The following is a 25,101-nucleotide window of genomic DNA, read 5'->3' as shown; positions in this document are numbered from 1 at the left end:
TTCATATTTACAAATAATGCATTTTCAATCAACTTTCCTCCTGAATTGAGCAAATGCATATCGCAAAAAACAAACAAAAAAAAAAAAAAGTACATAGTCTACTCAGAATAGGACGCAACTAAAAAAGGTGACCTTCAGGCCTTTTTTCCCCATACATTGTTAAAACTATTCTAGTTTTAAATGAGAAAATAATTTTGTTAACCCTTTCACGCATGGTGGTCACTACAGTGGACAGCTGTTCAAAGGTTATTTTCTTGTATTTGTGTCAGTGTTGATGGTATACTTGCACATACACCACTAAATTGGACACTGATGTGTGACGCCATACCGTGCCACCCACAGGTCGTTTAATGTTACTATAGATGTATGACGTGTTTCATTGTAATTATTGTTATTTAACCCTGTCATGCATGAATTATGACAACCTCAATAAGCATTTTAATTCATCTTTTCATGCCTAAAGATGAATAAAAATACTTAAGAAAAAATCCTGATTGAGGTTGTCATAATTCATGCATGACAGGGTTAAATACATGCATGTTTTGCCTCTAACTATATTTTAACCTGAATTAACCGACTTTTGCAGGGCAGCACGTCTCAAAATCGTGGGTAGATTAAGTAGGTGTTGAAAATGAAAAATGTGCACATATTTAGTCAAATTATTTTCATAGATATAATTTGAGTACCTCCTGGAAATTCTTCAATTTTATACTATGCGGGTTATTTACTGAGATTTTTGTGGTACAGCTTGTGAAATTTGCTCAATCTAGACAGAAGGGTAAATGAAAATAGCATTTTCTTCATTTTTGTGACTAAGAATTTATTCTTAAAACTATTCTGTGTTTTATTTTAGCGTCATTGTGAAATATATCTATATACTATTCAGAAATTGTCACTTGTTATTTCTTTTAGAATGTGAAGTGTTTTGTTAATGTTTGTTAAAAAATGAGACTTTAAAGAAATTGACAGGAATTGTCCCACTTTACAGATCGCTATTCATTTTAAGGATAGTGAAAATATCAAGATTTTATCTTTAATAGTCATGTTCAAATGTTGCCTCAGATTTCAATGTGCAAGAAAAATGTTATTAAAGTGGCTTGACTAGTCTTTTCCAAAAAAAACCCCAGATATCTTAAAATGTATTTAGTTTATGAAGCTAAGATTAACAGCAATATACATTCAAACTCTGGACCACAAAATTAGAGGTCACAGAATATATAAAATGACCCAGGTCTTTTATGTGTGTGTGTGTTAGTGTGTGTGGTGTGTGTGTATGTGAGGGAGAGATTCCATTTCATAAGGAAAAAAACAACAGACACTACATAATGTCAAAAGGTCTTAAGTAGTTCCGTGTCTTAAGTGGTACTAAACTGTGTTAAGTAGTAGGATGCATGGAGCGTGGATGCATTGACCCCCACCTACTAAATACCCAAAGGGTCCTCGGGCTTTTCCAAGGCTAGTCTGGGAAATCTACTTTGAAGTAACAACTCTGTTGGATTTTTTTCAGCACTGTACACGTTACCAGGGTGGTCAGGTGTCCCTACAATGTGACAAAGACAGGTATAGGTGTGTATGTATGATTTTTTTTTTTAAACATAGACACTAATAAACATAGATACTACTCAATTTATTAGCGTAGTCATTTATTATCACCAGAATTGTATTGGGTGCTACACTGCCAAGGTTTCTTTTTATGTTCTTTGGTTGTCTTATCCACATTTATTACATGTTCAGAAATTATCACCCTGCTTTCCAAGATTATATCTTTGATTAGTGTTGAACACGTGTCCCAAGGTCATGATAAGGACTACAAGTTATTGCAACAGGAGAAAGGAGAATGAATTTTGTCTTCTATCAAATAGAGAAAACGGAAACTACTAAGGTATTTGTAAATGTGCAACAGAAGAAGAAGAAATCTTTATCATCATTATGTGTGTGCAGATGCGAAGGAAAAATATGTGCAGAAAATGACAGATAGAATTTAGATGGACTTCACAGCTCTGGGGAGGAAGCTGTCTCTCTATCTGGTGGTGCATGTTTGTATGCTCCTATACCGCTTTCCAGTGTGTTTTTGTGCTCCAAAACACACTGTAGGACAGTCAACACCACACAACAAAAATTAACAGTATTAAGCTGAACAGTCATTCATTTTAAGTGAAATTAGTCTTCAAAGTTTAATGATTTCCAACAGTTAAGTATAATGGTCCAAGGTCTTTCTATGGAAACTGGTTATTAGTTTAAGTAGTTTAAGCCCCATATACACACATACACACATATATACATATACACACATATACACACATCTATGAGATATCTATCTAACTATCTATGAACATCAACGAGTTTACGGAAGTAGCAGTAAGCTTCGTCAACATGCTAGCGGAGGAGATTATCCCCACTGCGAGAGTCACCACATTCCCTAACCAGAAACCGTGGATGGACAGATCGATCCGCGCTGCAGTAAACGCCAGGACCGCCACCTACAACGCGGGTCTCGCCACTGGCGATATGAGCGCCTACAAAGCGGCATCATACGGCGTGCGGCGCGCGGTGAGAGATGCCAAACGCCGGTACCGGGAGCGTGTGGAGTCCCGCTTCCACCAGGGCGACACACGGAGTATGTGGCACGGACTACGCACCATTACGGACTACAAACCCAGGGACACTGCGCCGATCAACGCCGACTCTGCATTCACCAATGAGCTGAACCAGTTCTACGCCCGTTTCGAGGTTAGCCAGGCGGCTAATGCCATCTACCGCTGGACTACCGAGGACAATGACATCATCAACGAGAGACCGGTGACCAGCTTCGCGGAGCATGACGTCTGAGCGGCATTGAGGAGAGTGAACACAAGGAAAGCGGCGGGGCCAGACGGCATCACCGGCCGTCTGCTGCGCTGCTGTGCTGACCAGCTAGCAGGTGTGTTCACTTACATCTTCAACGAGTCCCTGGCGAAGTCTGTGGTCCCCACATGCTTCAAAAGATCCACCATCATCCCGGTGCCCAAGAACAGCAAACCCTCATCCCTGAACGATTACCGGCCAGTTGCGCTGACCTCGGTAGTAATGAGAGGCTGCTGAAGAACATCATCTCCTCCTCCATCCCAGACTCCACAGATCCGCTCCAGTTCGCCTACCGACCCAACAGATCCACTGAAGACGCCATCGCCCATGTCCTGCACACCACCCTCAGCCACGTGGACAAGAAACAGGGCAACTATGTGAGAATGCTGTTTGTTGATTACAGTTCAGCGTTTAACACAATAGTGCCCATCAGACTGTTCACAAAGCTGAGGGACCTGGGACTCAACAGCCATCTGTGTGCATGGGTGTTGGACTTCCTCACCGGCAGAACTCAGGTGGTGAGGGTGGGTGGGTGTGTCTCCGACAGCATCACCATCAACACAGGAGCACCACAGGGGTGTGTCCTCTCGCCACTGCTCTACTCCCTCTACACTTCGGACTGTGTGGCCACCCACGGCTCCAACACCATTGTGAAGTTTGCTGACAACACAGTGGTGTTGGGTGCCATCTCCAACAGCGATGAGGCGGCCTACATGGACGAAGTGAAGAATTTGGCATCATGGTGCCAGGACAACCACCTCCAGCTGAACGTCAGCAAGACCAAGGAGCTGGTGGTGGACTTCAGAAGGAGTCAGCAGAGAGACGACAAACCCATTTTCATCAGTGGAGCTCCAGTGGAGAGGGTGCAGTCCTTCAAATATCTTGGTGTCCACATCTCCTCAGACCTGACATGGGCTGCCCACATTCAGGTCCAGACCAAGAAGGCTAGGCAGCGCCTGTATCACCTCCGACAACTAAGGAAGTTCAGGGTCTCTCCAAAGATCCTCAGGATCTTCTATACAGGCGCAGTGGAGAGTATCCTCACACAGAACATGACAGCGTGGTTCGGGAACAGCTGTGTGAAGGACCAAAAAGCTCTCCAGAGAGTGATCCGTACAGCAGAACGCTGCTACAGGATTGCTCTCCCCCCACTTCAGGACACCTACACCAGGAGATGCCGGACTAGAGCAACGCAGATACCGAAGGACCCGTCCCATCCTGGCAACAAACTGTTCCAACTTCTACAATCTGGTAGAAGGTTCCGCATCATCCGGGCAAGGACAGAGAGACTCAAGAAGAGCTTCTATCCTCAAGCCATCCGGACCCTAAACCAACACCCCCCACCCCCCCCACACACACACACCCGCCATCTCACATCATCTATAATTGACTGAGACTCTCCTCCAGACACTCAATTCCTTTAACTTCCTTTAACTTTAAATATGTTTATAGTGTCCATTCTGTAAAATAGTCAGATGTCTATTCATATTAATGTACAGAATTCACCTGCTGCTGCTTCTACTGCACATTCACCCAATGTATATACTATATATATATATTTATAATGTTATTCCTCTACCCCCCCCCCCATGTTTTTGCACATGTCGAGGATCGTGTCAGGATACATTTCACTGTGTGTTATACTTGTATAACTATGCATGTGACAAATAAAGAACCTTGAACCTTGAACCTTGATATATATATATATATATATATATATAGAAATCCTCAGTCTACAAAGACAGAAATACATACAACGGTGAGTTATGAAACTTTTGACGAAAGGAGTTTAGATAAGAGTATGATAATATATTAAACCTCAGTGGGGCCCATTCAAAATGACCTCACCATGTTTTGTAAAGATGTATGACAGAAAAGTGATAACCATGTTCCCTGACAAGAAAACAAGTTACTTCAGTGGAAACCCATCATATACCTCTCATACCTGATGGTTTTAAACAATACTTCAAATAATAATAATAATAATACATTTTATATATAAGCGCCTTTAAAGACCCTCAAGGTCACCTTTCATTAGTACAAAACATTAAAAAAAACATAAGGTAAAAGAAAAATAAAAAGCAAATATAAAAGCTAAACAACGTAAAAATTGACTAAGACGGAATAATGATGAAGGGTGTGCAATTCTGAATAACAATAATAATAATAATAATCATCCAGGTAAGGACAAAAATTGGCCTAATTTCACTCCAACATTTTTTAATTCAGCAATTTCCTAAGTATAAGAGCTTGCTGCATATTTTCAGGGCTGAAAAACACATTAAAATGTAATTTAGAAATGCACACACACACGTAGCCTTCTGGATAAATTCTTATAGTCCCAAAGTTTATAACAGCCTACCATAAAAATTATCTTTGTTCCGCTGATGACAGCGGCAGAGAACAGGACTCTGGACGAACTGCTGTACATGGATGACGCCAGCCACACTCTGCACACTGTCGTCAATGCACAGACAAGCCTGATCAATGATGGGCTGCTCCTCCTCAGGAGCAGATCCAACAGGCCTAAAAACCTAAACTGTACAACTCAGCACTCGGGGTGAGTGGGAGGAGGAGGAGAGGAGTGGAAGATGTCGACCCAGTGAAATGACCAAACTAAACAAACACACTGCCAATGTATTACACTTTACACTTTAATTCCTGGATTTCCTTTAATTATTATCTTTCTAAATTCTGCTGCTGATTTTTTATTCTTAATATTATGATAATTATTTGGTAGCACTTTCTCTTATAGCTCGGTAATAAAGGGGTAATAGTAGGGTTGCAAGTGGGGGACAAAGAAGAAGAAGATCGAAGTGAGTGGGCAGAAGAGATAGTGCTTAACAGGTCAGAAAGGTAAGGAGGTGCAAGGTTATGAATGGCCTTGAAGGTGAGCAGAAGAAGTTTGTATATTATCCGGAATTTCACTGGGAGCCAGTGAAGTTCCTGAAGAACAGGGGTGATGTGCTGGTAGGAGGGGGTTCTGGTGATAGTGCGAGCAGCAGAGTTCTGAACCAGTTGAAGCTTATGGAGGGATTTTTGGGGGAGACCCTGCAAGAGAGAACTGCAGTAGTCAATACGAGAGGTAACGAGACTGTGGACAAGAATGGACGTAGACTGGGTGGAAAGAGAAGGACGTAATCTGTTTATGTTGCGTAGATGGAAATAGGCAGATAGTGAGATTATTGATGTGAGATTTTTAGGAAAGTGAACTGTCTAGGATAACACCTAGACTTCTCTTAACCTGAGGAGAAGGGAAAACTGTGGAGTTATGGATAGTGAGTGAGAAATGGTTCGCCTTCAAAAGGTTGGATTTGGTGCCAATAAGGAGGATTTCAGTTCTATCCTCACTGAGCTTTAGAAAATTAGAGATAAACCAGGATTTTAATTCGGACAGACATTCTGTAAGGGAAGAAAGTGGGAGGGAGGAATCAGGCCTGCAGGAGAGATATATCTGGGTGTTATCAGCAAAACGGTGAAAGGGAAGATCAAATGTGCGGAAAATGGTAACAAGAGGGAGGATGTACATTATGAAGAGAAGAGGGCCTAAGACTGAACCTTGGGGTACAACAGAAGTGACATAGAGGAGCATAGAGGAGAGCGGAATGATTTCAGTTGAATAAACTGGGAGCGGTCAAGGAGATATGATTGAAACCAGGCTAGGGGTGTGTCAGAGATGCCAAGAGAGGAAAGTCTGCTTAGAAGGACAGAGTGAGAGATAGTGTCGAAGGCTGAGCTCAGATCCAAAACTACGAGAATGTTGAGAAGACCAGAGTCAGCTCCGATTAGAAGATCATTAGTGACGGGGGCGACCATCATTCTGGGGGTTGGGAAGCTCATCTTGTAACCGGAAGGTTGCCAGTTTGATCCCCAGCTCTGTTTGTCTTGGTCGTTGTGTTCTTGGGCAAGACACTTCACCTACCGCCTACTGGTGATGGCCAGAGGGGCCGATGGCGCGATATGGCAGCCTCGCTTCTGTCAGTCTGCCCCAGGGCAGCTGTGGCTACAACTGTAGTTTGCCTCCACCAGTGTGTGAGAGTGAGAGTGAATGAATAGTGGAATTGTAAAAAAGCGATTTGAGGATCTCGAAAAGCGCTATATAAATGCAATCCATTATAATTATTATTATTATTAAGTAAAGCAGTTTCTGTACTGTGACATGAGCGAAAACCAGATTGAAATCTCTCATAGATATTATTATTAACCAGGTGTGAATGAAGTTGAGCTGCAACTACTTTTTCGAGTATTTTAGAGATGAAGGGTAGATTAGAAATTGGAAAGAGGTTGTTAAAGTTGTTAGGATCTAAAGAAGGTCTTTTCAGTATAGGAGTGACTGAAGCAATCTTGAATAAGGAGGGAACGATACCAGTGGTGAGTGAAGAGTGAATGATAGCAGAGATGAGTGGGAGTAAGGAAGAGAGGCAGGATTTCACAAGCCCTGTAGGCATAGGGTCAAGATGACATGTGGCAGGATTTGATATACATATGAACTCAGAAATATCAGATAAATTAGGAAGATGAAAGGTGGCAAGGGGTTCAAAATGGAGAAAAGGTTCTGGAGAGGGGGTAGACACAACATTCGAACTGAGCTTCTGGTGGATGTTATTGATTTTTGTAGTCCCGAACAGCATCAAGGAGTTACAGGTTTCAGAAGAATAGAAGTGTGGTGGTAAATCGTTCGGGGGTTGAATTGGTTTGTTGAGAACCGATTACAAAATCCTTGCGTTACCCTCATAATTGATAATAGCTGAGTAGATAATACCTGAGTATTTTGATATATTGCTTACAGACAAAACTTTTATCACAATTATATTCTTGTAAAAGTGAGTCTTACAAGAATATGATTCTGATAACAGTTTTGTCTGTAAGCAAAATGCATGTAATGTTACTTCTACACATGAATAAACTACAATGACTGAAATAAAATGGTTAAATATTTCAGTGGCCTTTTTCCTTTTTCAGTGGCAAAGATACAAAGGAACAGAATCCCATCCTCTCAAAAAGAAGCACTCAGTGAATGTGTCAAGACAGCTCACTCTCTAGGGAGTAAAGAGTACTTTTAAATGAATGGTAAAATCAGATAAGGATAGCATGACAGATGTTTATTTTGATTACACCAACATTATGTAGCAGAAGGTCATGGATAATAGTTATTGATTTGCAAATAACTTGCCATGAATACATTTAGTATTTTATATACAGTCCTGATCAAAACCACTTGAAAAAAGGCAAAAAAACATATTTCACATGGCTGGATCTTAACAAGGTTCCCAGTAGAGCTTCAACATGCAACAAGAAGAAATGGGAGTGAGATAAAACATTTTTTTGAGCATGCAATTTATTGAAAACAATGCTTAAACTGAAACAGGCTGTTCTACAGCTGATCAAAAGTTTAAGGCCACATACCTTTAAAAGGCCAAACCTTGGCAAAAATGTGGATTCATTGTAATTATCTGTCATGTAGTCACACTGTCATAACGTTCTGATGGCAAAAAACTTTCCCTTTTAGAACGTGGTCAGGTTGTTGAACTGCATAAGCAGGGTCTCTCACACCGCGCCATCGCTGCTGAGGTGGGACGCAGTAAGACAGTCATTTGGAATTTCTTAAATGAGCCTGAGGGTTATGGATCAAAAAAGCCAAGTGGAAGACCCAATAAAATTTAACTGTCTTGAACTGTTGTCCATTTTTGTAAACTTCCCTTGCCATCAAAGATTCTCTGATTGTATTGTAGTTTTTAAGGGCAAACTATTTAATTTAAGGAGCACCAAACATGGGACGTTGAAAGGTGGAAGAAAGTTTTATTCTCTGATGAGAAAAAATTTAACCTTGATGGTCCTGATGGTTTCCAACGTTACTGGCATGACAAGCAGATCCCACATGAGATGTTTTCTACTCGCCACAGTGAAGGGGGCGCCATAATGGTCTGGGGTGCAGGGGCATCAAACGGCCACTGGCTATGTCCAGATGTTGCAGAGAGCATCTCTCAGTACTGAGGGCCCTCATCTGTGTGATAACGAATGGGTTTTTCAACAGGACTACAGTACACAATGCCCGCAGGACATTTTATTATTAAAATAGACATAACACAAAAACATGTTCAAAGCACCATATCACACAGAGCTATCACATGATGTGAAACAGAAGCTGTCACCTCAGCTCTGTAGAGTCAATCATAATGAAACAGTTCATTATAAGTTGTAGATTCAAGCTGCTCTTCATATGTTTGGCCACCAGATGTCACCAAAGATGACTTTGTTGAAAAGTAATGGATCGTTTTTCAGTACAAGCTCCAGTGCTTCAGAAAGCTTTATTTGGCCATCACTAGTGTTCCATTAAAAAATAATAATAATGCACATTACATAACGTCAAAGGACTTAACTGTTACTTAGCTGCATTAAGTTGTAGGAAGGAAAAACTAGATAGTGTGGATGCATTGATCCCACCTATTACTAAATACCCAAAGGGTCCTCAGAAGGCTGTTCCTAGTCTAGTCTGGAAACTCTACTTTGTCTGATTGATCACTGAAATAATAACTCTGTTTAGGTCCTTTCTGACTTAATGTTGGATTTTTTTCTGAGCAGGCTGGTCAGGTGTACAGCTATATTAATGAGACTTAAACCTAAAAGGGTTTTTTGTGGCTTTAGTTTTTCCTATACTTGATAAATGCCCTCTCTTTGTTTAACACAACCTGTGTAAAAGTAATATAGCTGCTGCTAATGGACTGATGCCTTCCCCACAACATTACTGGCCTTGTGGTTCAGTTTATGGAGTCTGTTGGCATTTGCGACCCTCAACCTGCTGCCCCAGCATGCAACAGCATAGAGGGTGGCACTGGTCACAACAGACTTGTAAAAAATTGTCCGACCGATGCTGAAAGACCTCAGCTGCCTCGGAAAATGGAGACGTCCATGTCTATATATTTCCAGAAGATACAGTAAAGGCGGACTCACAAAGCTACACTGGTTTAGATGCCTTTTAATCCAAGTGTGCAACATTAGGACCAATTTCTGAGTGAGTGGAGTATTTGCATACAATAGGCTAAAACTAAGCATGAAGCTAAATCTGGATGCATATTAATATTTTTTAAAACTTCCGCCATTCTGTTAATGCTAAATATTAACATAATGATTCCATTTCTTCCTTTCAGTTCTGGCCTTGGCTGTAGAGTTCTATAACCATAGAGTTCTGACTGAAGCTGGAAAACAAATACAAGTCCAAACCTTAACATATACAGTACACTGCCACTTATTCTCATCAGGTCTCTTTAACAAGAGTGATTTGAAGTGCATTACTTTGATCCTTGTTTGTGAAACACTGCTCTTCTTTGAAGACCGCTGAAGTCAAATGTATTGAAGTAAAAAATTGCAAAAGTTTAAGAGGCCACCACACATTATGATAAAATAACAAATGCTTGAAGACATTTTTAGACTTTTATTAACAAATCAATCAACCTACTACAATGATGATTATTTAGCAGAAATACTGCACATAGGATTGTTGACCAGCACAGGACATGATGGATAATGGATATATTGTTTTGATTCACAGTCTAATTTTGATTAATTCAAGGTAACAGTATCAGTATCAAAAATTGCTTATCTCTGTACAAAAAAGTGAAGAAAAAAAATCAGAAGATGAAGAAGGTACTTACATTTAACAGCAATCATGACATAATTCACTGGATAATTTTTTTAGTGTTTTATTTGGTAAATTAAACATATATATAAATATTATTCAAACATGAGGCTTATTATGCATCCTATACTATAACTGGAAAATTGTTTTTTTTATTACAAAAATTACTTTTATTTTTTGAGTACAGGATAAAATGACACTTTTAATAATCTTGTTGGATTCTCAAGTGTTCTTGTTACAGCAGTGGTCAAGCAAATGATAATGTACAAGGATTTCATAACTGACTAAATCATGAGAAACTTACAATTTTAGTTATAAGAAATGTTATACATACTATGTCTGATGAGCCTAGCAGTGCAAGTATTTTTCAGTTTTTAAGGGCCTGCAATCAAATGCTGTTTACAGGGGCCTACACTGCACATCATCTTATTTGCAGTTACAGTTTTAACTCAATTTTGATACTGTCCACATGTTCACTATTCTTGGACTTTTTTTTTTTTATCTTAAAGGAGAAAACAGAAACACAAATCACTCCTACTACTGCAACAATCATGTGGTGTAAAGTCCAGTCTAAGCATTAACGGCGGAGAGATCCAGACCAAGGAATGCCACACTGTTAATGTTGACTGGTGGTGCAGCTGTTGGTGCAAAGAGACAGTGAAAACAATGGTGTCATATTGTTCGTGAACATCTGCAGATAGTAACTGTAAATCCAACCTTTATTTTAACTGGTGCATGGCTTAGAAAATAGAGGGTTGATGAGAGAGTACTAACTAACCTGCTGAAAAGATATTTATTTGAACATTTAATTTAAAGGGCTACCATTCAAAGTAGGAATCTGAGCAAATCTTTTATCACTTTACCTTCAGACTATGGGTTCAGGCACTCATGTCCTGATTCAGGGTCAGGGAATCCGTTGCACTTTATCATTTTGGTGTAGAAGTTAACAGAGCTCTTGGGCACTCGAGGAAGATTAGGGTCTGTGCGATTAACGTAGAACAGGCCAAATCTCTCTGAAAAGCCAGCAGTCCACTCTAGGTTGTCCATAAGTGACCACGCTGTGTAACCACGCACATCCACACCATCAAGCAAGTAAGCTGTGAAGAGAAAATAAGTATCTTTATATGCTTAAAATTCTTCTTCTTTTTTTTTTAAATTCTCCTCTCCACACTTGTGGTTTTAAATTTCATATAAGGAGAAGCTCTGATACCTTTCAACACCTCGTTGATGTATTGGTCATAGTAGTAGATCCTGTGAACATCATTTAGATCAACAGTCCCCTGCTCTGAGACTCCATTCTCAGTGATGATAATTGGTGGATTTCCATATTCATTCTTAATGAAGTTCAGCAATCTGCGAAGACCAAATGGTGCGATCTTCAGCCAGGAGGAGCCTGTATCCAGCCAGGTACGATCAGAAACTACCACCACACCCCTGCAGGGGACAAAGGTAAAAGAAGTACAGGATAAAGAAGTGAAGGTGTTCAGAAGAAGTACTCCCAGAAGACATTTATTTTTCAAATGTTAACTTCTTACTTATCTGCCTCAATGCTTGGAGCATCTCCGTGGTCCACAGGGAATGCCAGCACAGATGTGTAATGGTTTAGTCCAAAGAAGTCATGAGTGCCCTTAATTCTCTTAATCTCCTCTGGAGTGAACTCAGGCAACCTGGAGAAATTGAAGTGACACCACACTTACTTACTAATTTTAGTAGACTTTAAGTATATGAGTTAAATTATTCTAAAAGACTCTAAAGAGAGGGGCTGAGCTGTCAACTGATCACGACCTGGTGGTGAGTTGGATCAGGTGGCGGGGGACGCTGGACAGACCCGGTGCACCTAAACGTGTAGTGAGGCTGTGCTGGGAACGTCTAGCAGAGGCCCCAGTCCGCGAGATCTTCAACGCACACCTCCGGCAGAGCTTCAACAGCATTCCGAGGGAGACTGGGGACATTGAGTCCGAATGGACCATGTTCAGCGTCTCCATTGCCGAAGCTGCTGCATTGAGCTGTGGCCGCAAGGTGGTTGGTGCCTGCCGTGGTGGTAATCCCCGAACCAAATGGTGGACACCAGGGGTGAAGGGAGCCACCAGGCTGAAGAAGGAGTCCTATCGGGCTTGGTTAGCCTGTGGGACTCCGGAGGCAGCCGACAGGTATCGACAGGCCAAGCGGAATGCGGCTTGGGCAGTGGCTGAAGCAAAAACTCGGGTGTGGGAGGAGTTCGGAGCAGCCATGGAAAAAGACTTTCGGACTGCCTCGAAAAGATTCTGGCAAACCGTCAGGCGTCTCGGGAGGGGAAAGCGGTGCTCTACCTGCACTGTGTATAGTGCTGGTGGAGCGCTGCTGACTTCGACTGAGAAAATTGTCAGGCGGTGGAAGGAATACTTCGAGGACCTCCTTAATCCCACTGACACGTCTTCCGATGAGGAAGCAGAGTCTGGGGATGAGGGGAATGACCCGCCAATTTCCAGAGGCGAGGTCACTGAGGCAGTTAAACAACTCCTTGGTGGCAGAGCCCCTGGTGTTGATGAGGTCCGCCCCGAGTTCCTGAAGGCTCTGGATGTTGTAGGGCTGTCCTGGTTGACACGCCTCTACAATGTTGCGTGGAGATCAGGGGCAGTACCCCTGGACTGGCAGACCGGGGTGGTGGTCCCCATCTTTAAGAAGGGGGACCGGAGGGGTGTGTTCCAACTATAGGGGGATCACACTCCTCAGCCTCCCTGGGAAAGTCTATGCCAGGGTGCTGGAAAGGAGAGTTCGTCCGCTAGTCGAACCTCGGATACAGGAGGAACAATGCGGTTTTCGTCCTGGTCACGGAACACTGGACCAGCTCTTTATCCTCTCAACGATACTTGAGGGTGCATGGGAGTTTGCCCAACCAGTCTACATGTGTTTTGTGGACTTGGAGAAGGCATTCGACCGTGTCCCTCGGGGTGTCCTGTGGGAGGTGCTGCAGGAGTATGGGGTGTCTGGCCCATTGCTACGGGCCGTTTGATCCCTATACAACCGTTGCAAGAGCTTGGTTCGCATTGCCGTCAATAAGTCGGACTCGTTCCCGGTGGGTGATGGGCTCTGCCAGGGCTGCCCTTTGTCACCGGTTCTGTTCATAATTTTGATGGACAAGATTTCTAGGCACAGCCAAGTGGCGGAGGGCTTTCACTTCGGTGACCTCAGAATCTCATCTCTGCTTTTCGCGGATGATGTGGTTCTGTTGGCTTCATCGGGTGAGGGCCTCCAGCTCGCACTGGAACGGTTTGCAGCATAGTGTGAAGCAGCGGGAATGAGGATCAGCACCTCCAAATCTGGGGCCATGGTTCTCAGCCGGAAAAGGGTGGAGTGCCCACTCCGGGTCGGGGATGAGTTCCTGCCCCAAGTGGAGGAGTTTAAGTATCTCGGGGTCTTGTTCGCGAGTGATGGGAGAAGGGAGCCGGAGATCGACAGACGGATTGGTGCTGCGGCTGCAGTGATGCGGACGCTGGTTCGGGCATCTGACAAGGATGCCTCCTGGGCGCCTCCTGGGTGAGGTGTTCCAGGCATGTCCCACCGGGAGGAGGCCCCGGGGCAGACCCAGGACACGCTGGAGAGATTATATCTCTCGGCTGGCCTGGGAATGCCTTGGTGTTCCCCCGGATAAGCTGGAGGAGGTGGCTGGGGAGAGGGAGGTCTGGGCTTCTCAGCTTAGGCTGCTGCCCCCACGACCTGGCCCCGGATAAAGCGGATGAAGATGGATGGATGGATGGATATTCTACTATAAAGTTTTTTAGAAAATCAAATACAAAATTTTAAAAGTTTAATAACAGAGTTTTGATGCATGCTCAATCATCCAGATAAGGAAATCCCAAAAAGTTGATTCTGCTCATCTGGAAGTAGTGTTTTCAGTAAGAGAATTTTTTTGTGAACAGAATTAGCTTTTTGTGATTTAATAATAGCCTTCATAATACCGAGACTGTGGTAGACCAGCAGCTAGACTTCGTTCTCGTATTCTTTTCTTCATAATTTCACTGTAGTCACCATTAAATATGGGATGGGCAAACCAGCCTAGGTAGAACTGCACAAAGAGAAACATAATAGTCATTTGAAACTAACTGCTGTCATTTTCGTTTTTTCAAATATGAGAAGAATTGGCATACCTCCACCACACGCCTTGCAGCATCATAGTCCTCCTGCCTATAAGGATTTCTGGGTTCAGACCAGTCAGAGTTTACCGTGATGGAGATTATGCCATTCTGTTTGGCCCTGTACTTGTCATTGTAGAGATGCCAGGCCTCAGCATGAGCTTTAAGCAGGTTGTGACCAACAATGTAGGGCAGAGTGTCTGGTCCTGAACTGATCCCTGGAGACAAAAAAAACCCAGAGCATATAGGCAGCAAATGTGTCCATGTTTGTTTGCTTTTTTGTCACTGTGGTTTAGAAATTTGAAGAACTGCTATAAGGATTACAGCTTGTTTCAAAACAAGCAGGACACCGGCCCTTGAGACCTGGAATTGGAGATCCCTGACTTAAACCATACCTGGGGCAAAGCTTCCAAAGCCATATCCATGGTTGGCTGTCATGATCGGTTCATTAAAGGTGATCCAAATTTTCACCTTGTCACCGAGACGGTCAAACATGAGGTCAGCATAGTCCCTGAAAAGCTTAATAATGTTCTCATTCAAAAAGCCTCCATAATCCTCTATAGCTTGCGGCAGGTCCCAGTGGTACAGAGTAACCTGAAGGGGAAAGGAAAGGAAAGGAAAATTGCTGTCTTACTAAATCTAATACATTTACACGTATCTTTTCTGGCACACAGGGAAATTAATACAATTATACATACCTGTGGCTGGATATTTGCAGCATGCAGTGCGTCCAAAAGTCTTTGGTAGTATTTGATTCCAGCCTCATTAATGTTATTAATGGTGCCATCAGGAAGGACTCTTGACCAGGATAAGGAGAAACGATAATGGCTTACTTTAAGTTCCTTTAATATCGCAACATCCTCTTCTATTTTATTGTAACTGTCGCAGGCTATGTCCCCATTGTCATCATTTAATATTTTGGTAGGACTGTGAGCGAACTTGTCCCAGATGCTTAGACCTTTTCCATCAGCCCTCCATCCTCCTTCAATCTGGACACAGTAAATGCAAAATAGTAATTTAAAGAGATGAAAACAGGGGAAGCAAAACAGTACTCAGTATAAGTAAAATTGCAGTAAAAGAATAAGTTACTTGGTATGACGCTGAAGCAGAACTCCACATGAAATCCTCTCGGAAGTGACCATAAAGCATCTTGTCATCATCTGGCAAGGGGAAACCATTATCCTTTATGATGTTGTAATAGTAATGAGCTGAGTACTTTGGTGTTCTTGGCCGATCTGGGTTTGTGAAGTCCACATGGTGCAGACCAAATAGAAATTTGTACCCGTGCAGCCACTCAAAAGAATCCATAAAAGCTGTTGCTGTGTATCCTTGCAACCGCACACCATCAAGGTCATAGGCTGTAATGTAAACACAAATGCAAACACATACACACAAAATAAATGAACAACCATTCATAGCAGTCGTGGAAAATGTTAAATATCTTCTGAAATATTTTTATATCAGTGCACCTTTTAGAGCCTCATCGATATAGGTCTTGTAGAACATCACTCTTTCAAAGTCATCCCATTCTACTGCTGCTCCATTCTCAGTAATGTAAATCTCTGGATCACCATACTCCTCCTTTATCCAGTTGAGGAGTCTCCTCAAGCCCCAGGCCACAGCTTTTTGGTTAGGAATTGCTGTAGTTGGTGAACTAGGTTCCTCTGCTTCTCTCATGTCTCGGTCCCATTCATAGGAGTGAGGCTGAAGTGCAGCTGTAAAATAGCTCACTACCCTTGTAGTGTAATGATTTACACAGAATACATCAGCAGTTCCCTTGATGAAGTTCTTTTCTTCTTCAGTAAAGGAAGGAAGTCTTGACTGTGGAAGACCTTGGATTTCACTTTTGTTTCCAACTTGCCACTTCAGTGCATCAGGATAGTCACCATTCTTAAAAATGGGATGTGCAAACCATCCTAGTTGGAACTGCATTGCCCGGTCAGCAGTCACCACTTCACGGACTACGCTGACATCAGCAGGTTCAAACCAATCAGCATTGAGGGCAATGGAGATTAGACCACCCTGTGACTGACGGTATTTGTCATCATATGTGTGGTAGGCCTTGGCATGAGCTTTAATGAGGTTGTGTGCAACTATGTATGGTCTATATCCTGGGTCCACAACATTTGGTGGCATATTTCCAAGTCCATATCCAGACCATGCAATTGTCTGAGGCTGGTTAATGGTTATCCAGAATTTCACTCTGTCACCAAAAGTAGCAAAGCAGAAGTCGCAATAGTCATTAAAAATGTCAATCATTGCTGCATTTTCCCAGCCACTGACCTTTTGCAAAGCTTCAGGAAGGTCCCAGTGGTACAGTGTTACCATGGGTTCGATATTGTATGCAATAAGACCATCAATGAGTCTGTTGTAGTAGTCAACACCTTTCTGGTTGAGGGACTTTCGTGTGCCATCAGGAAAGATCCTGGACCAGGACAAAGAGAATCTGTATGACTTCACCCTCAGAGCCCGCAGCATGTAGAGATCTTCATTAAGTCTGTTGTAACTGTCACAGGCTACATTGCCATTTGCGCTGTCAGGAATACTGTCAGTTGTCTGAGTGAATGTGTCCCATATACTAGGACCTTTGCCATCAGCATTCCAGCCACCTTCAATTTGGTAGGCCGAAGAAGAAATTCCCCAACTGAAGCCTTCAGGAAAAGTGCCATAATGGTACATTTGTCTATCAAAGTTGGACTGTGAAGAGAATCTCTCCCAAACTACCTTTGCCTGAGATGGAACTTCTGAGGGTGGTAAGGCAGCTAAACGTTGAGTTAATGGCCTTTCTGCAGCTTTAAACTTCTTACTTTTTTGTGAACTGAAACCGTTTTGCTCAATAATCTCAGCGTAAAAATATGCAGATTGCTTTGGGGTCCTTGGTCTGGATCCGACTTCAAAGTTGACATAGTGAAGACCAAATCTTTGGCTGTAGCCTTGGTTTGCCTCAAATCCATCCATGAGTGACTGCACTGTGAATCGCTGCACATTCACTCCATCTGTGAGTGTTGCTACAAAATGAACACACAAAACCAAAATTAATATCAGAATTATTTTAACTCTCTCTCTAAAAAAAAATGACTTCAAATCATGAAAAACCCCAACACTAACCTTTCAGGGCCTCATTGATGTAACTTCTCATGTAGTTCATTCTGCTGGTGTCAGTGAGACTGTCAACACTGTAATCTGTTGGCATCCCATTTCCTGTTATGTAAATAGGCAATTTGTTAACATTCAGGTATTCTGTTGAAATGTAGTTTAGGAGCCTTCTAAGTCCCCAAGGAACAGGATAGATCCAGTCAGAAGCTGTGGAACTCCATGTGGGGTCCACAGTTGGATGGAAGTCACCAACACCGTCAGGACCAGGGGTGCACCCACCATTACTGTTGCTGACCAGCCGAGAAGTATAGTGATTTAAACCAAAAAAGTCAGCAGTACCAAGTATCCTCTGGCTCTCTGTGGGAGTGAAAACCGGGAGCTTTGCTGGCACAGAGTCAGGGCATGCGGTTTTCTTCTGTTCCACCTGATCTTTGAGTATTGCAGGATAATCTCCATTTACAAATATGGGATGTGCAAACCAGCCCAGCATAAACTGCAGGTAACGGTCTGCAGCTGCTACGTCTTCAGGTTTGGCAGGGTCACTGGGCTCAGCCCAGTCAGAGTTCAAGGCAATGCCCACTTTTCCTCCTTGTGTTTTCCTGTAATTGTCATTATAGACATGCCAGGCCTCAGCATGGGACTTGAGAATATTGTGAGTGACCTGATAATGCAAAATCAAATGTTAAATATATCAGTACAACAATAACACTTAAAATAAAGTGTGCAATTATAGTATTCTAATGACATCACTCTCACCTGATAGGAAGATTCCACATAGTCCTTTACTCCTGGGGCATGCACACCAGTACCATACCCGGCATGGCTCACTACCCAGGGACTATTGAACGTGTTCCAGATCTGGACTCTGTCTCCAAACCTGGAGAAGCAGAAGTCTGCATAGTCTTTGAAGGCCTCTACAATGGAGGCATTGGTCCATCCACCATAATTCTGGAGTGCTTGAGGCAGATCCCAGTGGTACAGAGTGACAATGGGTTGTATGCCAGATGCAATGAGAGCATTTATCAGCTGGTCATAGTATTGAGCTCCTTTTTCTGATTGGCTCTGTCGGTACCCTGTGGGGAAAATACGGGCCCAAGAGATGGAAAACTGGTAGGTGTTGACCTGAAGACCTCGCAGAAGGTAGACATCATAATCTACCTTACGGTAACTGTCACAAGCTAGGTCAGCTGTCTGATTTGCAAAGGCCAAGCCTTCATGACCAAACCGGTCCCAAATAGTCTCTCCTTTCCCGCCTTCTGACCAGCCACCTTCAACTTTAAAGGATACGCTGGAGGTGGCCCACTGGAAGCCAGAGGGGAATGATTCCTGAAGGAAAAGATCTCGTTCTGCTGTGGTCTGGGCCTTAAATTTATCCCACACAGTCTGATAACTGTTTCTTGACCCTGTCATCCTGGTATAGTGTGAAATGCCATGACTTTTGGAAAGAGAGAGACATGAAAATCATGAAAAAACTTTAAAACAAGTATGAAAAAATAAATAAATAAAAGAATTCCAGTACACATAAATCAGAAAATGAACTCTTACTTGACAAGAGCATCTTTCATGTCCAGCTTTCCTAACATGTCCTTCATGTCACACCCCACAATATTCAGGCCATTCTCCATCAAACCTGTGTTGTGTTCAAGAAATATGAATTGTTTTATGACTGATAATAAATAACTTATCTTGAAAAATATATTACTTTTAAAATAAAATTTTGTTTAATCGGTTTATTTGTGAATTTCGCAATACTTCTGTTAGTTTATGTAAGGAATTTTATTTAACAAAATCTAGAAATAATCCTCTTTAATCTTGCTGTTTCCTTTACACACCAGGGCTCTATTAGCTGTTTTAGTAACAATATGTATTCACTGTTACTGAAAAACAGTGAGCACAATTTGTAAGCAAAGGCTAAGTCTACAGGTGCCTTACATAACATCACTGGCCCATAACAAGAAGATTTCATGACACAAGATAACACTCCCAAGGTCTAGAACTTTATCTTAATGTTTGGTTAACAACACCAGAGCATTTGCCCAGATGTTGTGGCCTTTGGTTTTTCTTTATTCTGCCATCCCGTCATATCTTCAGATAGCTGTTTTACAACGCCATTTTTTGACAGGATGTACACTGTACATATTATTAAGTGATGTTATATTCACAGAAACATTTAACATTAAATGTATGAAGTATACATATTCATTTGGTATGTTCTTGGTAACTAGCTTATTAGGCACCATGAGTACGAATTTCATGTAGACACAAACACGAATCTCTACTAAGACAGCTACTGGAAAGTCGTATTGTCTCTTTTATATATACAGCTGCACATTCATAAAATGAGGTATTGTTCTCATGCCTGTTATGGGAAATCAATTATAATTAATTATTAATATCTTATATTTGGAAAGTCAAAAAGCTGTAATAAAAATTTACCATTCAGGAAATCTCCAAGAAGCTGGTAATCGTTGGGGGAACAATCATGAGCACTCATCTTGTAAATCAGGATAGGCAAGTTCCTGCTCAAAATCTACAACATAAAATGAAAAACATGTAGCTTTGCTGTGTCAGCAAAATGTTAAATGCAACATTTAAAAAAAACCCATCGCATTACAGTTATTGTACCTGTAAGTTCCTCAACTCATTTTCAAACTCTGAAGAGATGGCACAGTTGTAGTCAATGTGCACTGACAAGAAATCCATCTGTTCAAAACAGGAGATACACAACATCAGGTCGTCACACGTCATTCTGAGATGGGACATAATGACAAGAGACTTAATGTGAAATGTATTATAGTAAACCTTTCCTTTTTTTTACACGACTGCATTTAATGCTCCATTTTTGTAGGAAATTGTTGTTTTTAACATTTTTGAACCATTATATCATAATTTTTTATATATTTTAAGGTGATTGGGGGGACTTATGTTGCCATTTCCATCCTTTAAATAAATACAAAACCAAATCAATCATATTCGAAACAAAAAAAAAAGTATATAATTATATGACCAATTAAAATCCATATAGCAGCAATCAGAAGTTCCAGGTTTGGTGACAATGATTCCAATTTCCTTTGGGAATGATTAACCTCAGGTATGTTAGTGCTGCTGTTGTTACTTTCTTGTCACTAGAGTGTGTGGTGTAAAGAGGTGTGAAATAAAAGGTGAAAAATAAATAAAAAATTGGATAATAATTAAAAATTTAACTACAAATTTAAAAATTTATCAAATATAATTTATTAAATTTAATAATTATTATAATTGTTAATAATTATTTGATTGGTTAGAAATAGTTTAATAAAAAAGAAAAATCCTCTACAAGAAGCAAATATGATTTCACAACAGCCAGTTAATGTGCAGATTATGCATATTTTTGACTCTAAGTGGCATACAGTTTTAATTTTCAGTTTTAAAATGGAAAAAATGTTTTGTCATCAGACAAATTTAAGATTTAATTGTTTGGCCACAGTAAAAATGGCCTCTGTGATACATGAAAGCTTTTTAATGTGGTCACTGATTGTGACCACATAAATTATGACTTTACATAAATTGACCAATTGACGTTCATTGGAATAATGATACTAAGCAGATTAACAAATTTACCAGTGAATTGCTTAAAAAGCTGGATTTGAGGCTTGTAATACTTTGGAGAGATTTAAAAACAAGCTTTAAATGCAAGAAAACTGTGAAATATCTCACATCGAATGGAAATTTGCTTGGTTACTTATGTGATTAAATTTCTGCAAGAAGTAGTCTATTACTGGCAGAAATTAAAGCAACTTATTTCCTTAAAAGGGGACATTTGTCACTTCTGAGGCCGTGGAAGAATTTTGTTTCTCATATATTTGGTGAAAAAATAACTGGAGCTTATCATAAATATAAAATATTTTATTGTTGCCTGTTATAATCTAAATTTTGGCGCCATGTCCTCCAGTTAAATCTCTTTTACCTACACGTGAATTTTGTATCATCAGTCCTGCTACTGCTGGACATTTCGCTGCTGTTTGTTCAATGCCACTTGTTCAAATGTTCTTGATATTTTTGCTCCTTTTTAAAAGAAACTAAGTGCACTAGACCTAAAACTGATCCCTGGTTAAACGATGTCACTCAGGCCCTCAGAAGGACGTGCAGAAAAGCGGAAAGAAAATGGAAAAAGATAAACTCCAGATTTCCTTTGATATGTTAAGGGAAGCCCTATTTCTTTATCAGGATGCTGTTCGGATAGCAAAAACTACGTATTTATCAGATATCATCTCTAATCACAGCAACAGGTCTCGTGTCTTATTCAACACCATTAATTCTGTTATCAACCCTCCACCTGCCACACACTTACAAGGGTCTTCAGCCACCTGTGAAAACTTTTTAAGTTTTTTGTCGATAAGGTTGCTACTATCAGGTCTCAAATCTCTCCTCCAGCTTATGATCCCTCTGTTCCCCCGTATTCTTCATTTGTGCTTAAACACTTTGAACCTGTTTCCCTGAGCACTCTGGCCGAAGTAGTCTCCCATCTTAAGCCCTCTATGTGTCACCTCGACATTATTATTTTTCAAAGAAGTCTTTGACACTATTGGACCTAACGTTTTAAACATTATTAACATCTCTTCTAAGCGGAACTGTCCCAGTCGATCTTAAACATGCCGTAGTGCATTCAGTTCTTAAAAAAACTAATCCCGATGCATCAGTTGTGTCAAATTTTAGGCCAATCTCTAAACTCCCCTTCCTGTCCAAAATCCTGGAAAGTCTTCAGCTTCTTCAGCTCCAGGCTTTTCTGGAAATTAATGACATCTCAGAAACATTTCAGTCTGGTTTCAAAGCACTACATAGCACTGAAACTGTGCTTTTAAAAGTATCTTAATGATCTTTTATTAATTGCTGACTATGGTAACTCTGCCATTTTAGTGCTTTTAGATCTAAATGCGGCATTTGATATAGTGGATCATGGGATTCACTTATCAAGACTGGAGAGCTGTGTGGGTATCAAAGGAACTGCACTTGAATGGTTCATATCCTATTTAACTGATAGAAGTTTTTCTGTCAGGTTCGGTGGCTCTTCATCCGCATTCCCCCCCCCCCCTTACATGTGGGGTCCCTCAAGGATCTATTCTGGGCCCATTACTCTTTTCCCTTTACATGCTCCCATAAGGCTCTATTTTCAGGAAACATGGAATCTCATTATGCCACTTGTGAACATGCACAGCAGACCCAGTTGATGTTCTGTGCACATCAACACCACCAACCCCCAGCCAGGACCCAGTCCCATATTTAAGATGGCAGGGCATGATTGTGGATGTCGTGCAGGTGCATCCGCCTTCCCTGCACGGCACTGCAGGCCATGCCACGCCACACCAATGATTCTCAAGTTTACTTTCCTCTTAAAAATAATTCTACGGACTCTAAAGGTTTTGCTAGACTGCCTTGATGACATTAAATCGTGGTTTGCATTAAAAAAAATTTAATGCAAATGACCAAAAAACTGAGATTGTACTATTTGGACCTTCTGACCCTCACTTTTCTCTTAAGGTTGATCTTGATCCTCTGGAAAAGTCCAGGAATCCCTTTGCAGAGAATCTGGGAGTGTTCTTTGATAGCAGCTTTTTATTTGAGGCACAAATAAATTCTGTTGTAAAAGCCAGCTTCTTCCAGCTCAGGGCCCTTGAAAAAACTAAGAACATTTTGTCATTTGCTGACTTCAAGAAAGTGATACATGCATTTATTTCATCCAGGCTTGACTACTGTAACAGTCTTTATTTTGGTATCAGCCAGGCTCTGCTCTCTTGTCTTGAGCTAGTTCAGCTAGTTCAGCCCGACTCTTGACAGGCACTCGTGAACATGACCATATTTCCCCAGTCTTAGCTTATTTACACTGGCTTCCAGTATGTTGTAGAATTGATTTTAAGATTTTATTGCTTGTTTTTAAATCTCTAAATGGATTAGCTCTGTCATACCTCTCCGATGTGTTAACTAAAAATACTCCAAATAGAACTCTAAGGGTCAGCTGATATGTTGCTTCTAGTTGTCCCTAGAAGCAGGCTAAAAAACAGAGGAGACCGGGCTTTTACGATTGCTGCGCCCAAACTTTGGAACAGTCTGCCTCTTAAAATTAGGATCTCTCCAACACTTGACATTTTTAAAACTCGATTGAAAACACATTTTTACTCTCTAGCTTTTAATTGTGACTGAGTTTTGTTTCGTTCTTTGTGTGTGTTTGATCTACTTGTTACTTTTTACTATGTGCAGCACTTTGGTCAACCTGTGTTGGTTTTGAATGTGCTTATAAATACATTGATTGATTGATTAATTGATTATTGCCAAAATAATGTCAAACAGAGAAAACATTATTAGGATCCTAAATAAAAATCATGCAAGTAGGTGAAATTCTGACTATACATATATTATTGTATAGATTATGTATAGATAAAAGAAAAAAAAACTTACACTTGTTGAAGCTTTAATGTGGGAGAGAGAAGCCACATCTTTAGTTTTCAGTCCCAGTGACAGACGTCTGCCTGTAAACATGCAAGCATGAAAGGCACTTTTACTATTGGGAACAGCTGAACATGTGCTGAAGGATTTCATCAACCTCAGTTGGTTATACACTGATGGAAATTTATTTTTACAGGTGATTTCTCAAGACACTTGCATATAAACAATACTTGAAGTAAACTCAAGCCTTAGAGAAATAAAAAAGTATTTACAAGTGAATAATTCTGAAAGCATACATTTAGTCATGTCACTTTTGTCTTTAATCTTCACTTTTTCCTGTTAATTTGACTCACCTTTGTCAGGAAAGCGCTGATGGTATATCTGGTAAATGTTCTTGTTGAGTTGAAGGATGTTCTGCAGAAAAATGGGGGCATGTGCAGGCTGCCCGTCATACCAAACACCATCCAGTGTCACCCAGGAGTGTGCAAGTGGTGCAAACTCTTGGAAGGCAAACTCTGCATACTGCTGAAACATCTGTGCCAGCTCCTGGCTCTCCCAGCCTCCATACCTTGATTGCAGAGACTCTGGAACTGTCCATCCATGAAGGATGACCAGAGGCTGAAGGCCCGCTTCCAGCAGCTGTTTCAGCAGGGTCTGGTAACATCTAACCACAGCCTGCTGAGGCTGGCTGGGGTGGCCTGTAGGAAGAAGTTGAGCCCATGACAGCGGTACTTTGAAGTGGGTCACCCCTCTGCTCTGCAGGTACTCAAAGTACTGCTTAGAGCCAGGAGGAACGGGATGACTGCAGTCAAAGGCATCATTTATGCTTCTGTCCGAGCTTCTGACCACCTGCTTTGTCAGAGGCCCTGCAAGAAGCATGAAGTCCTCCCTTCCATTCACCTCACTGCTCTGACAACCACTGAGACAAAAAATGTACAGACAAAAAGCCCACAACAACTTCTTCATTGTGGCTCAAAATCAGAACAACTGATA

General features: G+C 41.3%; 1 protein-coding gene across 1 annotated transcript; it reads right to left on the bottom strand.

The window, feature by feature from the left end:
* Window positions 1–10,528: 10,528 nt before the first annotated feature.
* Window positions 10,529–25,101, bottom strand: LOC100703330 (lactase-phlorizin hydrolase). The gene is made up of 17 exons (XM_019353106.1): window positions 24,462–25,101; window positions 24,121–24,191; window positions 20,314–20,391; window positions 20,125–20,218; window positions 19,234–19,318; window positions 18,445–19,123; window positions 17,701–18,349; window positions 16,062–17,600; window positions 15,682–15,950; window positions 15,291–15,581; window positions 14,988–15,186; window positions 14,608–14,810; window positions 14,419–14,525; window positions 12,016–12,147; window positions 11,691–11,914; window positions 11,344–11,577; window positions 10,529–11,118 (listed from the first exon to the last, which is right to left on the bottom strand). Exons 1-16 carry the CDS (start codon window positions 25,072–25,074, stop codon window positions 11,351–11,353), a joined length of 5,460 nt encoding a protein of 1,819 aa, XP_019208651.1. The 5' UTR covers window positions 25,075–25,101; the 3' UTR covers window positions 10,529–11,118; window positions 11,344–11,350.

Source organism: Oreochromis niloticus, linkage group LG16 (genome assembly GCF_001858045.2).
Source record: "Oreochromis niloticus isolate F11D_XX linkage group LG16, O_niloticus_UMD_NMBU, whole genome shotgun sequence".
Taxonomy (NCBI): Eukaryota; Metazoa; Chordata; class Actinopteri; order Cichliformes; family Cichlidae; genus Oreochromis; species Oreochromis niloticus.
Note: the sequence above shows the minus strand (reverse complement) of the source record. Positions and strands in the feature narration are given on the sequence as shown.